Source organism: Lontra canadensis, unplaced genomic scaffold, assembly GCF_010015895.1.
Source record: "Lontra canadensis isolate GAN:19392208 unplaced genomic scaffold, GSC_riverotter_1.0 scaffold70, whole genome shotgun sequence".
In the NCBI taxonomy this organism is placed as follows: Eukaryota; Metazoa; Chordata; class Mammalia; order Carnivora; family Mustelidae; genus Lontra; species Lontra canadensis.
Genome location: NW_022631064.1, coordinates 70,964 through 89,039, shown reverse-complemented (window position 1 = coordinate 89,039; position 18,076 = coordinate 70,964). Strand labels below are relative to the sequence as shown.

Here is an 18,076-nt window from a genome sequence, read left to right as displayed (position 1 = left end):
GTCTGGGAACCGTGGCTCTAGGTTCTCTGAACATGAACATCTTCTCTTGTGTGTGAGGCTTAAGTAGGGGACACAGGAGTTTTCAATTTCTGAACGTTTCCCTTACTTTCTACTTCTCTTTTTGCTTTCCATTCTGCACTTTCTATTGGGGTTTAGAGTATGGGTTTCTCAACCACGTATCATTTTTTTCTGTATGGTCTCTTGCCTCCAGAGTCTTTTGGATGTTTTTTATTTTTTATTTGTTTTTTTAAAAAAGATTTATTTATTTATTTGACAGATACCACAAGTAGGCAGAGAGGCAGGCAGAGAGAGAGGAAGGGAAGCAGGCTCCCTGCTGAGCAGAGAGCCCGATGCGGGCCTCGATCCCACGACCCTGGGATCATGACCTGAGCTGAAGGCAGAGGCTTTTACCCACTGAGCCACCCAGGCACCCTTTTGGATGTTTTTTAATTGAAACTTCCAAGAAAACTTAATAGCATAGAGACACAGTATATATTGTTTTGTATTTCTATCTGTTCTCTATAGGTAAAAAAGAAAGTGTAAATTTTATCCCACGCAGGGTTAAGAATGACTAAAAATTTTAAGCTAAAAGTTAACTTTTAAAGTTACTGATGCTTAAGTATATAAGTAAATTTGATGAGTGACCTATAATTTATTTACATATATAAGTTGTAATAAATAAAGTACATAAGCAAATTAAAATTTCTTAAAAAGACATAATGATCAGTGTACTCAAACATTTAAAATCATTCCAAATTGCTAAAAGCAAATGAGAAATTAAATTATTTTCTTAACATGTGTTTTTAGTGAACTGAATTTTAACGTTGCCTCATATGACAAAATCATTTTCAACTTCACCAGCTACTAGATACTCTTGAAGGTATTGTCAAAATATTTTTTCTGTTTAACACTTGTTAATTACTGATCAGTTTTGTAGAAATAAGTCATAAAATATAATTTGTACTTTATTGCCAAACACGCATCACGTCAAAGCTCAGACAAGCAACGTCCACAAGACAGCCAATGGTAGCTCACCAGTAAGCAAGGATCACCTGTCCAGTTACGACTCTCAGATCCGAGAGGGGCACCTGGGTGGCTCAGTGGGTTAAAGCCTCTGCCTTCGGCTCAGGTCATGATCCCAGGGTCCTGGGATTGAGCCGCAAATCGGGCTCTCTGCTCAGTGGGGAGCCTGCTTCCTCCTCTCTCTCTCTGCCTGCCTCTCTGCCTACTTGTGATCTGTCTGTCAAATAAATAAAAATGTTAAAAAAAGAAAAAAGACTCTCAGATCCGAGAAATGATGGAGAGAAACTCCTCCAATCCTAAATTATTCCTGTTATTCCTAGGTTTGTTGCCCTGATCCTGCAGACAGTTTGTGTATCTTCCAAAAATTCTGTGTCGTTGTTTCTTGTGTAATACCCAAGAAAACCCAATGAGAGACAATAAATACCAAGGTTTTGTTAGATCGTGGCAAGGACAAGCTCTGGAGAGCCACAGACCACTGCAATACTTCAGATTGGGTCACAGCCACAAGAAGCAATTTTGACACTTTGAAGCAAGTATAACAACTCTTCCATCTGGTGGGGGATATTGATAATGCAAAAGACGATGTAGATACAGAACCAGGGTGTAGGTGGAAAACCTTGATATCTTTTACTCAATTTTTCTCTGAAACCAACCAGTTTTTTTTAAAAAGCATGTTGTTTCAAAAATATACAAAAGCTATGGAAATTGGCTTATTACACTATTGGAGTCAGTTCCTTCTAAGAATGAGCCCTTTTTGCCCTGGAAAAAAATCTGCCTGGAGACAGGCTTCTGACTAGAGCACAAAGCAAGTCTCCAGACTTACTCACTGTCTTTGTCCCTCATAGCCAGTAGGCGGCACTCTTCCTTCATAAATATTTTAACAGGCCACAGTAAAATGATCCTGCTTTCTATTTCCTTTTTGCTAAAGCTACTGTTAACATCACTACAGCGGGGACATTTCCTCATGTCTAAAAATAGTCACTGGGAGAAAAAAAAGAGAACACGGCTTCTCCTAGCAGAGTTTCCAAAAACCTAGAACTTTCACACAACTCTTGATTTCAGTTAGTGGCTTTGTACTTGGAAATAAAAGCGTCAGAGAAACCACAAAGGAAAAGGAAGCAGGTGTGTTAATGGGCAGAAGAGGCTTCTGAGGAGGCAGGGAGGAGGGGGATCTCACTGTGGGGTTTCTTTTCTTTTCTTTTTTTTTTTTTTTTTTTAAGATTTTTAAAAATTTATTTATTTGACAGACACAGATCACAAGTAGGCAGAGAGGCAGGCAGAGAGAGAGGGGGAGGAAGCAGGCTCCCCGTTGAGCAGAGAGCCTGATGCGGGAGCTCGATCCCAAGACTCTGGGATCATGACCTGAGCCGAAGGCAGAGGCTTTAACCCACTGAGCCACCCAGGCTCGCCTCACTGGGGGTTTCTACATGGGGAGAAGGAAACATCGGAATATGGTAGTGAATGGATGGGATCTAGGGAAGCAGGGAAGAAGGGGGAAATGTGTTAGCTATCAGAATATATAGTGTATATATATCATGTACTATATACATAAACATTATACTATTATGTATGTAATTGATGAGCCACTTGTTCCCAATTCTGTTTTTTTAGACCACCAGCAATTTGCAATCAGTAACAGACAGAGGGCTAGGAGAAGTCCACTATTCTCCTCTAGATCTCTATGAATAAATAATAGTCACCATCTGTTAAGGCTTCATTCTGCTAAGTGCCTCCACGTGTTCTAGATTATTTAATACTCACAACTCAAAAAACATTTCCAGCCTCTTTTATATTTGGAGAACCGAGGTCCAAAAAGGCTTAGTGAATTATCCAGGATCAAACATCTAATTTCCTTAGCAAAATCTAGATGCAGTACATAATCTATATCACATGTCATAAATATTCCTTATAGTTCTTATTTTGAAGTTCTCATATATTTTAATCCCAAATTTATACACTTCCTTGTTCTCTTTTTTGATGCTGCTGCTCTTGATTTTTACTGGTTTTCACCTAATTTTGCCCTTCAGATATTGGAAAGGAGAAAATTTCTGATTCACTTTCCTTTTTTCATCTTATGAGGGAAGTGTCCCTGGCCATTATATTCATTGCAAATTCATTATTTATTAATGTCTAAGAGTTTATCATTTTTCTGAAGTCATTGACCTACCTAAAGATCGAATCTTAATTTAGTCAGGTAGAAAGAAAGCAATAGAGAAGTCTGGGCATATCAATCTCTATGTAAAAATAAGCTATATTTCATAATTACAGAAAATGCAGTGTAACAAAGAGGAAAATTAGGTAACCAGATTGATAAAATGCATCATGCCCAAATTGACAGTTAGGTTTAGGATAAAGGATGTATCTGGTGTTCAAATGGTGGGATTAACCATCCAGAAATGATTCCACAGTGGTTACCTGCCAATCCAGGCAGAGATCAGTGTCAACTCACATCATATGATAGATAAAAATAAAATCCTGATGCAATACAGACTTGATGGAAGATTGGACTTTAAGAAGGAAAGTCTGTCATTAAGACTAACATCTGTCGTTAAACATCTGCCTTCAGCTCAGGTCCTGATACCAGGGTCCTGAGATTGAGTCCTGCATCCGGCTTCTTGCTCAGCAGGGAGCCTGCTTCTCCCTCTACCTGCCCTTCTCGAGCTCTCTCTCTCTCTCTGATAAATAAATAAAATATTTTTAAAAAATGAAATAAAACATAAGAAGGAAACTAGCTCATTTTTCAATCACGATGTGTGAAGAAGGCTTGAACATGTGCTCCTAGCAGAAACAACTAGAAAACTGTCCATGATGCTGAAACGAAGAATAACATCTTCTTGAGTTTGATATTAAGATGACTTTCTTCCTCAAGGCACAATGAAGGAAAAAATGGAAGACACAAATTAAAACTGATAGGAATTTTTATAGATGGAAAATATTACAAATGTTACAAGTGACATATATTTTTTCAGACTTCATTAGGACAAACATAAGTACAGACCACATTCTGGGTCATAAAAAATTTTCTCTATAGAGAAAGTACCGCGATGATAGAGGAAGTTCTTTAACTGCAATAGGCAAAAATAGAAAAATACCAGAGAGATAATGAAAAATCTCCAAATATCTGGAAATTAAATAACACACATTTAGTAACTCATGGGGCAAAGAAAAAATCCCAAGGGAAGTATGAAAATACATTGAAATAAATGGAAATGAAAACACAAGATATTGGAGGTGCCTGGCTGGCTCAGTCAGTAAAAAGTGAAACTCTTGCTCACAGGGTCATGAGTTCAAGCCCCATGTTGGGTGTGGAGCCTACTTTAAAAATAAATAAGTGAAAAAAAAATTAAAAACCCCTATCATATAAAAATTTGTGAGATGCAACCAGGCAGGATTGAAGTATAACTTATGGCTTTAGATGATCAGAAGAAGAAATGTCCAAAGCCAGGATTCTTCACTTTCACTGTAACAAGCTAGAAGTAAAAGAAGCAACTAAAAATAAAATAAAGAAACAATAAGGAGAATAGTGAAAATCAAGGAAATAGAAACTAGAAAAACTAAAGAAAATCAAAGAAACCAAGAGCTTCTTCTTTCCAGTAAATATATAGAACCATAGCAACGCTGATCTAAGTAAAAAGAGAGAGGAGATGACACACTCTTATTCTTCATCTATCGACATGGCCTATTTTTCTGCCTAATTGGATCTTACCAAAGTGATCAATGGCGCCTATGTTTCCAGATCCACTGGGACAAGTTAGCCCTATTCTTCTCTAAGACCCCCCATCAAATTTAAAATCTTTGTTTGCTTACTGAGTACTTTCTAAAGATCATTCTTCTCTTGTTACCTTCTACCTGCACTGGCTCTTTGGAAGCTCTTCTCTTTTAACCTTAAAAGTCGAACATCTTCATAAGCTTTAGGTCATCTCTTCATTTTACAATCTACTCATAAGTGAAACATCTATTATCATGCCCTGAGTTGCAAATATGCAACAAGCCATTGTAAATTAATATCTCCACAATATATTCTGTTGGAGATTCTGGATCCAAGGACACGTCTACTGATGGGATGTCTGTGTTTAGAGGTTTCATCTGCTTTAAAGAGTTCATCTGCTCTGTCTCCCCTCTTGACATCCCTCATTCAAGCAAAAGAATCTCTTGTCCTTTACCTCTCATTATAATATGAAATATAATTGAAATTCTTAAAGCATGATTAGTGCTTTATGTTTTTCTTTTTCTTTAATTTTAATTTTAATTTTTTGTCCCTGCTGGGCTTTATATTAACATATAATGTATTATTTGTTTCAGGGGTACAGGTCTGTGATTCATCAGTCTTACACAATTCACAGCACTCACCATAGCACATACCCTCCCCCCAATGTCCATGACCCAGCCACCACATCCCTCCCCCCCACCCCCCAGCAAACCTCAGTTTGTTTCCTGAGAGTAAGAGTCTCTTATGGTTTGTCTCCTTACCGGGTCCCATCTTGTTTCATTTTTTCCCTCCCTTCCCATGAACCCCCACCCTGCCCCTCAAATTCCTCATATCAGTGAGATCATATGATAATTGTCTTTCTCTGATTGACTTATTTCACTTAGCATAATACTCTTTAGTTCCATCCATGTTATTGCAAATGGCAAGATTTTGAGTTTTTTTTTTTTGATGGTTTCAGAGTATACCATTGTGTATATACACTACATCTTCTTTATCTACTCATCTGTTAATGGACACCAAGGCTCTTTCCATAGTTTGGCTATTGTGGACATTGTTGCTATAAACAATTGGGTGCACGTGCCCCTTTGGATCACTACATTTGTATCTTTAGAGTAAATACCCAGGAGTCCAATTGCTGGGTCATAGTGTAGCTCTATTTTCAACTCTTTGAGGAGCTTCCATGCTGCTTTCTAGAGTGGCTGCACCAGCTTGTGTTCCCACCAACAGTGTAGGAGGGTTCTGCTTTCTCCGCATCCTCACCAACATCTGTCGTTTCCTGACTGGTTAATTTTAGCCATTCTGATAGGTGTGAGGTGGTATCTCACTGTGGTTTTGATTTGTCTTTCCCTGATGGCAAGTGACGTTGAGCACTTTTTAATGTGTCTGTTGGCCATTTGGATGTCTTCTTTGCAGAAATGTCTATTGTTGTCCTCTGCCCTAGTCTCGATTGGATTATTGTTCTTTGGGTGTTGAGTTTGATAAGTTTTTTATAGATTTTGGATACTAGCCCTTTATCTGATATGTCATTTGCAAATATCTTCTCTCATTCTGTCTGTTGTCTTTTGTTTTGTTGACTGTTTCCTTTGCTGTGCAAAAGCTTTTCGTCTTGATGAAGTTCCAATAGTTCATTTTTGCCCTTGCTTCCCTTGCCTTTGGTATGTTTCTAGGAAGAAACTGCTGCAGCTGAGGTCGAAGAGGTTGCTGCCTGTGTTCTCCTCAAGCATTTTGTTTGATTCCTGTCTCATATTGAAGTCTTTTGTCCATTTTGAGTCCATTTTTGTGTGTGGTGTAAGGAAATGGTCCAGTTTCATTCTTCTGCATGTGGCAGCCCAATTTTTCCAACACCATTTGTTGGACAGACTGTCTTTTTTCCATTGGCTATTCTTTCCTCTTTGTCAAAGATTAGTTGATCATAGAGTTGAGGGTCCATTTCTGGGCTCTGTATTCTGTTCCATTGATCTATGTGTCTGTTTTTGTGCCAGTACCATACTGTCTTGGTGATTACAGCTTTGTAATAGACCTTGAAGTCTGGAGGTCTGATGCTGTAAGCCTTGTTCCACCCCCCCCCCCCCCCCCGCAACATGCCTCTGGCTATTCAGGGTCTTTTCTGGTTCCATATAAATTTTAGGATTATTTGTTCCATTTCTTTGGAAAATGTTGGGGTATTTTGATAGGGATTGCATTAAATGTATAGATTGCTCTACGTATACCACAGACATTTTCACAATATTTGTTCTTCCAATCCATGAGGATGGAACATTTCTCCATTTCTTTGGGTCTTCTTCAGTTTCTTTCATGGATACTTTATAGTTTTCTGCATACAGGTTCTTTGCCCCTTTGGTTAGATTTATTCTTGGGTATCTTATGGTTTTGGGTGCAATTGTAAATGGGATCAACTCCTTAATTTCTCTTTCTTCTGTCTTATTGTTGGTATATAGAAATGCGACTGATTTCTGTGCTTTAATTTTATATCCTGGCACTTTACTGAATTCCTGTATGAGTTCTAGAAGTTTTGGAGTGGAGTCTTTGGGTTTTCCACATAAAGTATCATATCATCTGCAAAGAATGAGAGTTTGACTTCTTTGCTGATTTGGATGCATTTTATTTCTTTTTGTTGTCTGATTGCTGAGGCTAGGACTTCTAGTACATGTTGAATAGCAGTGATAATAGTGGACAGTCCTGCCATGTTCCTGACCTTAGGGGAAAAGCTCTCAGTTTTTCCCCATTGAGAATATTTGCTGTGGGTTTTTCATAGATGGCTTTTATGATATTGAAGTATATACCCTCTATCCCTCCACTCTGAAGAGGTTTGATCAAGAAAGTATGCTGTACCTTGTGAAATGCTTTTTCAGCATCTATTGAGAGTATCATATAGTTCTGGTTCTTCCTTTTATTAATGTAGTGTATCACACTGATTGATTTGTGGATGTTGAACCAACCTTGGAGCCCAGGAATAAATCCCACTTGGTCGTGGTGATCATCTTTTTAATGTACTGTTGGATCCTATTGCCTAGTATTTTGATGAGAATTTTTGTATCCATGTTCATCAGGGATATTGGTCTCTAATTCTCCTTTTTGGTGGGGTCTTCAACTGGTTTTGGAATCAAGGTAATGCTAGCCTCATAAAATGAGTTTGGAAGTTTTCCTTCCATTTCTATTTTTTGGAGCAGTTTCAGGAGAATAGGTATTAATTCTTCTTTAAACGTTTGGCAGAATTCCTCTGGGAAGCCATCTGGCCCTAGGCTCTTGCTTGTTGGGAGACTTTTGATGACTGCTTCAATTTCCTGGTTGGTTTTGGGTCTGTTCAGGTTTTCTATTTCTTCCTGGTTCAGTTTTGGTAGTTTATATGTCTCTAGGAATGCATCAATTTCTTCTAAATTGTTTAATTTGTTGGCATATAGTTAGTTGCTCCTAAAATGTTCTTATAATTGTTTGTATTTCTTTGGTGTTGGTTGTGATCTCTCCTCTTTCATTCATGATTTTATTAATTTGGGTCCTTTCTCTTTTCTTTTTGATAAGTCTGGCCAGGGGTATTTCAGTCTTATTAATTCTTTAAAGAACCAGCTCCTAGTTTTGTTGATCTGTTCTATTGTTCCTTTGGTTTCTACTTCATTGATTTCTGCTTTAATGATTATTATTTCTCTTCTCTTGCTGGGTTTAAGCTCTATTTGCTGTTCTTCCTCCAGCTCCTTTAGGAGCTTTAAAACTAGTGGTGTCTTTGGGTCTAAAATTAGTTTCTTACAGACAACATATCAATGGGTCTTTTTTTTTTTTTTTATCCATTCTGATACCCTGTGTCTTTTGATTGGGGGCATTTAGGGTAACTATTTACATTCAGGGTAACTATTGAAAGATATGAATTTAGTGCCATTGTATTGCCTTAAGGTGAATGTTACTGTATATTGTCTCTGTTTCTTTCTAGTCTGTTACTTTTAGGGTCTCTCTTTGCTTAGATGACCCTCTTTCAATATTTCCTGTAGAGCTGGTTTGGTGTTTGCAAATTCTTTTAGTTTTTGTTTGTCCTTGAAGATTTTTATTTCTCCTTCTATTTTCAATGACAGCCTAGTTAGATATAGTATTCTTGGCTGCATATTTTTCTCGTTTAGTGCTCTGAAAATATCCTGCCTGTCTTTTCTGGCTGGCCAGGTCTCTGTGGACAGATCTGCTGCCAGTCTAATATTTCTACTGTTATATGTTACGGCCCACTTGTCCTGAGCTGCTTTTGATGGGGTCCATGATCAAAGGAGCTGACCATCCTCTATCCACCTTTCCCCTTTCCATTGACCTCTTTCCCCCATCTCCTTCCCACCTCATGTAATGCCAAAACCTTAACTATTTTTTTGGTCTGTTTTTCATCTTCTTGTGCATCCCTGTTGTGAAACACCTTTTCATACACAACAAACAACACAACAGACAACAAAAAGACAAAACAAAGACAATCACAGACCCAGCGGCCCTTCCTTGACCATATATCAAGTCTAAGGGTGTGCAAGATATAATCCCAACTCAAAAACACAATCTGCCACTGGTGGGGATTTTCTCGGTCCCCTGACCGCCTAGTGGGACTTGAACCCCCTGGCAATCTACCAGTGGAGGGATGGGGCATCTCCGCATCCACTCCAGCCCTGGGGAGCAATACTGCGTCCAATTTCTCCCCGGTGGGCTATACCCATGGAGCTCCGCAAACACACAGACAGACAGAACAGGATCTCCCAGAATGGGGTCTTGAGATCTTACCTCTGGAGGCTTTTCCCAGAAATTCTGATGCTGGCTCAGTCCTCATCATTTGATCCCGGATGAGCCCCCAAATGATGGGGTCCATAATCAAAGCAGCGAGACTGATACAAAGTGAAGGTCAAGCAATTTATTTCATGCCAGCACAGAGAATCAAACCGACTGGCCAGGCCATCTTTTACAGAGAGAGAGAGAGAGACCACCCCCAGCTTCACAGACTAGCTTCTATAGAGCAAAGGCCATGTGGTTGAGCCTGGCCAATGAGATTGTCTCCACCTGGCCTGACTCATCCTTGCATTCTGGGCTCTGTTATCTCCACCTGACCTGACCTGTCCTTGTATTTGGGCTCTGTTATCTCCACCTGACCTGACCTGTCCTTGTATTTGGGCTCTGTTATCTCCACCTGACCTGACCCGTTCTTATATTTGGGCTCTGTTATCAGGGACTGGTCGACCATATTTTACTGGTTTCCAAGACTTGCTTTTAAGTAAGTTCCTCTGTGCAGGGTCAGTTTAAGTTTGACTGCACAAACAACAAAATGTCTGTTTAACTGAGATGGAGTTGCTCTGGCTAAGTAGGCCCCTACACTTTCAGGATTTTCTCTTTGTTTCTGAGACTTGTAAGTTTTACTATTAGATGATGGGGTGTGGACCTATTTTTATTGATATTGAGGGTTTTTTTCTGTGCCTCCTGGTATTTGATGCCTGTTTCCTTCCCCAGATTAGAGAAGTTCTCCACTATAATCTTCTCCAATATCTTCTGCCCCCTCCTCTTTCTTCTTTTTCTGGGATCCCAATTATTTTAATATTGTCTTGTTTTATGGTATCACTTATCTCTTGAATTCTCCCCTTGTGATCCAGTAGTTGTTTATCTCTTTTTTCTCAGCTTCTTTGTTCTCCATCATTTGGTCTTCTATATCACTAATTCTCTCTTCTGCCTCATTTATCCTAGCAGTAGAAGCCTCCATTTTTTATTGCACCTCATTAACAGCTTTTTTTTTTATTTCAACTTGGTTAGATTTTAGTTCTTTTATTTCTCCAGAAAGGGATTCTCTAGTATCATCTATGCTTTTCTCAAGCCCAGCTAGCATCTTTATAATCACCATTCTGAACTCTGATTCTGACATCTTACTAATGTCCTAATTGATTAGGTTTCTAGCAGTCAGTTCTGCCTCTTGTTCTTTTTTTTTGAGGTGAGTTTTTCTGCCTTGTCATTTTATCCAGAGAGGAATAGATGAATGAGAGAACAAAATACTAAAAGGGCAACAATGACACCAGAAAAATATACACTAACCAAATTAGAAGAAACCCAAAACTGGGGGGAGAAGAGAGGGAAAAAAAATATGACTAGACTGGTGAATAGAACAGAGCCACACACTTGATTTTGGGTGTATTTTGGTCTGTTAGAAGAAACTGCCTCCCAAAACTTTAAAGAAAGAAAAACATATATGTACAAAAATAAGGATAAACACGATGAAGGGACAGAATATGACTGTAAAGATGAAAATTATTAAAAGTTTTTTTTAAAAGGAACTGATAAGATAAAATAGTTAAAATATGTTAAAATAGAAAAGAGGAAATAATTTTAAAACTAGAATAAGAAAAAATAAAATTAAAAAAAATTTAACTTTGAAAGACTAAGGAATAATGGGAAAAAAGCCATGAATTCTATGTGGGGTATTATTCCTCTAGCTCTGGAGTTCCACAGTTCTCATTGATTGGTGAACTTGATCTTGGCTAGATATTCTTGCTGCTCTTCTGGGGGTGGGACTCTTGCAGTAATTTTCAAGTGTTTTTACCTATGTAATGTTCCTATTAATTGCTTAGGGCATAATGACTAATGAAGAATATTCTTGGATTCTGTGTACAAAAGAAGACTTCCAAGGATGGCCATGCGGGGTGCTGTTTGGATGAGGTAGGGGAGGGGGTGTCTCATGACCAGGGAGGTAAGTGGCATTTCCACCTCTTTCTGCCTTGTCCTACTAATGATTCATCAGTTTCTTCCCTGAAACCCAGGCTGGTTTCCTAGTTGTTTTTTTTTTTTTTTTTTTTTTTTTTTTTTTTTTGGCACAGCTTGGTGTTTCTGTTCTAATTTCAGCTGCACATCTGTGTGTCCTTTCTGCATAGAATCTCATACCCCCTGAGCAGGGCGGGTTGCATCTTATGCTGTGCCCACAGCCACCTGTGTTCCATCTTTGCCCTCTTCACTCCCTCCCTCCCTCTCCCACTCCCCTTCTCTCTACCTGGCTGCGAGGAGTGAGCTCAGCACACTTCCAGTTTTGAGCAAAACTGTCTTACAGGGGATTTGTTTTTGTCCCCTGAACAATCAACAACCCAAGACCCAAGAGTGTTTCTGTGACCAATTCCTCTTCTTTCTGTCAGGTACCCAAGTGTCGTATTTTTCTGTGTCTTACAGAGGACACAAGGTAAACGTTATGTACTACATGCGAGTGTCAGGGACATGGGGGTGGGTGAATTATCACCCCCCCTTTTTTAGTTTTACCTTAAATAGTGACTGCAGTTTTATTTTGCTAAATATTGATTTCTATATGGAGTTCAGTCATTAGACTGTGAATCCTTCTTCTGTTCTCAGTTTCTGAGGCCACAGGGGACTTGGTGTGGCTTTCCCTGCTTTGACTGAAAGAATGACTGTCCCTGCATTATTGAGTCAGTCCTCTTCTCCTGAGCCCTTGGATTCCTCATGCTCTGTCTCACAGTGAAATATGGGGCAGTGAGGCCACATAGGATGCTAGACAAAACGAGCCACTTTTGCTTCACTGGTTCAGAGTTTTTAAAACTGTGTATGTTTGTTTTAATTTGGTAATTTTCTGGACAGGAGTTGTCTTGCTCTTCTCAATTCCTTTCCATTTCATCTTGATTCAGTACCAAACTAGGGAAGAGAAAATGGAAAAAGAAGGTCCTGGACCATTAGTTTCCATCACTTTCAATACATCATTTTCTTTTTTTTCTTTCTCCACTCAGCTTTGCTAGAAAACTGTCATCACATTTGGATGCTTTGAGGCAACAGGAACTCAAAGGCAATCTGACCAGGAAGGGAAGGACAATACTAAGGCGACTCCCAGGTGAGAGAAAGACATCAGGAGCTCTTCTCTTTGGCGACCTTGCCTTCCACCTGCTGCCCTGTGGTTTCTGTATGGTTCCAATCCACAGAGCAGCCTACTGACATTCCACACAGTAGGAATCAAAATAATAATAAATTAGCATTGTAAGTAATGAAATGTGCCATGCTTTAAAAGAAATACATATTAAACAGATGGACATGATTTGCTAATGTTTCAAATCCATGAATCGACCCAGAGACACATACATTGCAAAAGAGGGAATTCTGCAGAAAAAAAAATGCACAAAATTTCCAATTCCCATTCTGTTTTCTGTTGCATTTCAGAAGGCAAATCTCTCACAACTATTTTCTCTGAACACATTAACTTCACTTCTCTTATTCACTCTCTCCCTTTACCTTCCAATATGGTTTCTGTTGATGAATTCTGGCAAGACAGCTCTCACTAAAGTTTCAATGCTACCTATATACAGGGTGGTAGACACTTCCCATCCACATTTTGCAATGTTGCAATTCTTTGAAGCACTTTTTTCTTTGAAATACTCTGACCAGTATTCTCTTATCCTACTGCCTTAGGGCCATTTCACCTTTGTTTCCTTTGTGGCTCTTTTCTCCCTTACCATTTGAAAGTTTACAAAATTAATTATTTTATTTTATTTTATTTTATTTTATTGAGAGAGAGAGTGTGAGTACAAGTGGGGGTTGCGGGAAGGGTGGAGAGAGAGGGAGAAGCAGACTCCTCAATGAGCAGGGACCCTGTCCATTGCGGGGTTCCATCCCAGGACCCTGAGATCATAACCTGAGCTTAAGGCAGAAGCTTATCCCACTGAGCTACTCAAGTGCCCATCGAGGAATTAATCTTAAGTTCTTTTCTCATGCTCTACTCTTCCGATATGACCACTTCTGCTCCCAGGCTTTTGGTTAATAGAGCTGCTTATAAATCACAGACTCAAATATCCATTTTCCAAGAACTTTTACAGTTGGATATCTATCAGTCAATTGTAGAAGAGATCTATTGTTTCTGTTTCTGTTTCCTGAAAATGACTTACTGCAGCTTCTGCTGAGAGAACTCCATTTTTCCCCTTCTCATTATATCACTTAACATAATTGGTACTACTTCAAAATGATTATTGTTTTTAGGTTGGTTTCTCCACAAAAATCCATGGTACAAAGCAGGATTGGATTTATAATGTCCACCTCTATCCTGACAGCAATACACAAACTGGTTTAGAGAAAGTCTATTTTTAATTTATAGCGTGAATAACATAATACTGAGTAGGTGCATTGTACAATCCATTCTTTCGTCAGGTTATAATCAGGCTTGTTTCTCTCTCTTTTTTTTTTAAAAAGATTATTTATTTATTTATTTGACAGGAAGAGATCACAAGTAGGCAGAGATGCAGGCAGAGAGAGAGAGGAAGGGAAGCAGGCTCCCTGCTGAACAGAAAGCCGGATGCGGGACTTGATCCCAGAACCCTGGTATCATGACCTGAGCCAAAGGCAGAGGCTTTAACCCACTGAGCCACCCAGGCTCCCCTCAGACTTGTTTTTTTTTTTTAAAATAATAAATACGATAATTTTTCTATACAAAATATTTAATAAAGAAAGGAAATAATAAATTAAACAAATATAAAGGATATATGTTTTCTCTTAACCACAAAGAGAAATTATACCTAATGTTGTTCAAAGATAATTTAAATCTTATAAATAGTTAAATAAATAAGTTATTAAATAGATACATCAATAGATCAGCATAGTCATCTGAAAGCAACTAGTTCTTGTAGAGCTGATATGCTCTACATGATGTCACTTAATACTCCTGAAAACATTTGACAAATTGATTCCATCGTGTCATGATTATAGCAGAAATGAGAGTCTTTGACCTGGTAGAACACAAGGAAGTATGATATTATTTGTCAGTGAGAGTCGTCACCATGTTGAACCAGGTCTCGTTTCTTGCCCCTTAACCTTTCTTGCAAGGTTGTTGATGAAGAGAAAGCTTTCATGATCTCTGCTCTGACCATCTCCCAGGCACAAGGGCTGTATTGCTTCTCTTGCAGATAGAGGGAGATTCTTTGGAAGTAGTTCCTCAGGATGGAGTCCCCATTCACCAGGGGCATCTCTCCCACCCCTGCCTCCTGCAGGGGACAGGCTTCCAGGTGGCCCAGCTGCTCAGAAAGTCCTGAGCACAATTCCTCCAGGAGGGTCGTGTTCCAGGGAGCAGGTGAGGCCTCTCTGCAGAAGAGGTGGAAGGTCTTCTGGTTTGTCACATGGACGACAGAGAGGGCTTGAGCCTTCTGCAGCTGCTTGCCGTCAAACACCTCTTGGGGGAAGGCAAAGTCATTTCTGTCCCCCAGGCAGGAAAAAGGGGAGACTCTCCTCATTTGTCGCAGGAGCATCAAGGCCCTCCAGTTCAGCAGACCATGGTCCTGAGGCAGGTCACATCCCAGAGAGCCGAGGGAGTGGCAGCTGAGCACCACCAGGGCCACCAAGAAAGAGCAGGGCAGGGCCATTGGCGATCCTGCAGATGCTGTTGGTCTGGCTGGGGTGGGCACGTCTGGGAACCGTGGCTCTAGGTTCTCTGAACATCTTCTCTTGTGCACACTCTTAAATGGGGATGCATTAGTTTCCATTTTCTGAATGTTCCTCTTACTTCCTACTTTTGTTTTTGTTTTTCATTTTGCATTCACCAAATGGGTTTAGAGCAGTGTTTCTCAACAATTTCATTTCATTATTGTCTCCCCTTCCCTTGACCCCAGAGTCATTTTAGATATTTTTTTGCTAATTGAATCCCTCATGAAATTTTAATGACACAGTTATCCTCTATATCTATTTGTGTCCTCTCTATGTATCTGTACTTTATACATAGAAAGAAAAGAGTGCCAAACTTGACTCTCTTATCCAATGCAGGATTAAGATTGACAAAAATTTTAAGCTATAAGTAAATTTAGAAGTTATTAACATTTTATTTATCTTTATAGCTAAGTTTTCAGAGCAAATTTTAATACACTTACATATATAGTAATGTATTAAAATCTTACTCAAATTTAAAATTGTACCAATACAATACATAATAATGATGACTGCAATGATATACTTAAGCATTTATTAGAAGTACTCAAAACAATTGAAAATTCACAGTATTTTCCTGACATGTATTTTTAGGTCTTAACTTCTAATTTTGCTTCATATCAGAAAATAATTTTTAATTTCACTGACTGCTTGATATTCATCCAGATATTCTCAATATTTATTCCTTTTCAGCAATTAATATAATTATTGTGTTTAATAACTTTAGTAGAATTAAATGATCAAATATGAACAACTTGCATCTAATTCTAAAGCCCAGTTCACACTGAGGCTCCACCATACGCAACATAAACAGACAATAATGGCAGCTACTAAGTAAGGGAAGGCCACCTCTCACCTCTCACAATACAGCTTTGAAATCAAGCAAATGATGGAGGAAGAGTCCTCTGGTGAGCAATCTGTTTGATGTAATTTTATTGCTCTGAACTTGCATTTTCTGTAACTTTCATGAACTCAGTGTCAATACTTCACATAAGATACTCAAGAAAAACCAACAAGATAAGAGATAGTGAGAAAATAAATATTAAGGAATAGGATTTTGTTGAACAGGTTTGATTTAAAGAGCAGCAATCATTGTAATACCTAAGATTTGTTCACTCTTCAACAACTAATTTTTGCACCATTGGTAGTAAAAATCGGCAAGTAAAAGAACATAATCAATGTGAATCCTTTTTTAAAAGATGTTTTAAAAAGATTTTAAATTTTATTTATTTGACAGAGAGAGAGAGAGAGATCACAAGTAGGCAGAGAGGCAGGTAGAGGGGGAGGGGGAAGCAGGCACCCTGCTGAGCAGAGAGCCTGATGTGGGGTTCGATCCTAGGACCCTGAGATCATGTCCTGAGCTGAAGGCAGAGGCTTTAACCCACTGAGCCACCCAGGCGCCCCTTCTTTTTAAAAAGATTTATTTAGTTATTTGAGAGAGAGAGAGCAGGAGGAGGGGCAGAGAGAGAGGGGGACAGAATCTCAAGCAGACCCCCCTTGGAGACTGTTGTCCAATGCAGAGCTTCATCTCACCACCCTGAGATCATGACCTGAGCCGAAACCAAAAGTGGGATATTTAACTGACTGAGCCACCCAGGCACCCCTGAATCTTTGTTTATATTTTTGCATGTAATTTCAAATTTCCCAAGGGACTTTCAGAGGAATAGATGAGTTGCAAACTGATCTATTCCAAAAAAAAGGAAAGTTTTTTGTCCGAAATTCAAAACCGTGTAAATATTATTATCATGTGACAAACTTACTCTCACCTTCGATTCTGAACTCTTTTCGTTTTGCATAGGAAGTTACCTTGCCTTACCCCTCTCTACATTCCTACTCTTTACCTAGAAGATACATAGCCATCTTTGACATACCAGCTCCTAGTCATGGACTCACGTGGCCCTCCTTGGCATGGGGCCCAGTGCCCTGGCTCAGTATGTCATGTTAACTGCAGCATGCTCTCCGATCTCTTCATCCTACCAGGAGGCATTCATGAATGACCAAAATGGTTTGCTTCATCATGGCCATGTTTGCTAGGACTATATGAGACCATGCCTGAAATATCCACTCTACTCTTCCTGGTGTCAACAATGTCTACTGGGATTATTGCTGAAACCACTGGGATTCTAGTTGCTTTCAGGTGCACAGGGATCTGGGGTTTGGGTTGCAAGAGCACAATTTTCAGCTTTTGCCCAGCACTAGAGGAAGCCCCCAAGGACGGTCTCATCTCAAATTTGCCTTAACTTGGTCATCACAGAAAAAATAACTAGCCTGGTGTCCTACAGAGTGCCACACATCTAAACTCAAATTCTCCCCCATTCACACGGCCTACAGCAACCAGGCTAGTAATCCATGAGTTGTGGTAGATCTTTCCTGAAGCGGCACTGAATGAGCTTTATCCTGAGGTGCTCTGGAGATAACTCAGACAACAATGAACAATCAATTGGATGCTCTTTTCTCCATCCATCTGAGAGGGAGACTGGGCTCCACTTCAGTTTGATTTCCACAGTTTGGCAGGTAAAAAGCAGAGTGTGACTTCAGGTCAAAAAATGAAGATGTGGATTCTCAGTTCTTGGCCCCACTTGCTCTTTCTTGCTAATATACCTACTCACTCTTCTTTGGTACTAAGGATGGTTATATTGTCTCTTTTAGATGGCAGTCATGGAGCTTTTAATGAACTGCTAATGAATGTTTGGAAATTGTTGAAATCTTAACCCTGAAATGATGCTATCTGGTGGGGGCCCTTTGGAGGTGATGAGAGTACAAGGCCATATCCCTGATGAAATCGGGGCCTTTATAAGAGACACACTGATGTTGGATTTCCAACTTCTAGAACTGTGACCAATGAATTTCTGTTCTTTACAAGTTAACTAGGATTTTTTTTTTTTTTTAAAAGCACCCAAAGGGACTGAGCCCTGACCTGCCCTATTTTCTCCTTGGAATATCTCCCTCCAGGTGTCTGTA

General features: G+C 39.3%; 1 protein-coding gene across 1 annotated transcript; it reads right to left on the bottom strand.

The window, feature by feature from the left end:
* Window positions 1–14,437: 14,437 nt before the first annotated feature.
* On the bottom strand, window positions 14,438–15,160 carry LOC116880982 (interferon alpha-1/2-like). Its single transcript, XM_032880491.1, has one exon. It carries the CDS (start codon window positions 15,055–15,057, stop codon window positions 14,461–14,463), a length of 597 nt encoding a protein of 198 aa, XP_032736382.1. The 5' UTR covers window positions 15,058–15,160; the 3' UTR covers window positions 14,438–14,460.
* Window positions 15,161–18,076: the final 2,916 nt, after the last annotated feature.

Bases quoted from the DNA above. Each gene is read 5' to 3' on its own strand.
- LOC116880982 (XM_032880491.1), bottom strand. From the start codon at position 15,057: ATGGCCCTGCCCTGCTCTTTCTTGGTGGCCCTGGTGGTGCTCAGCTGC.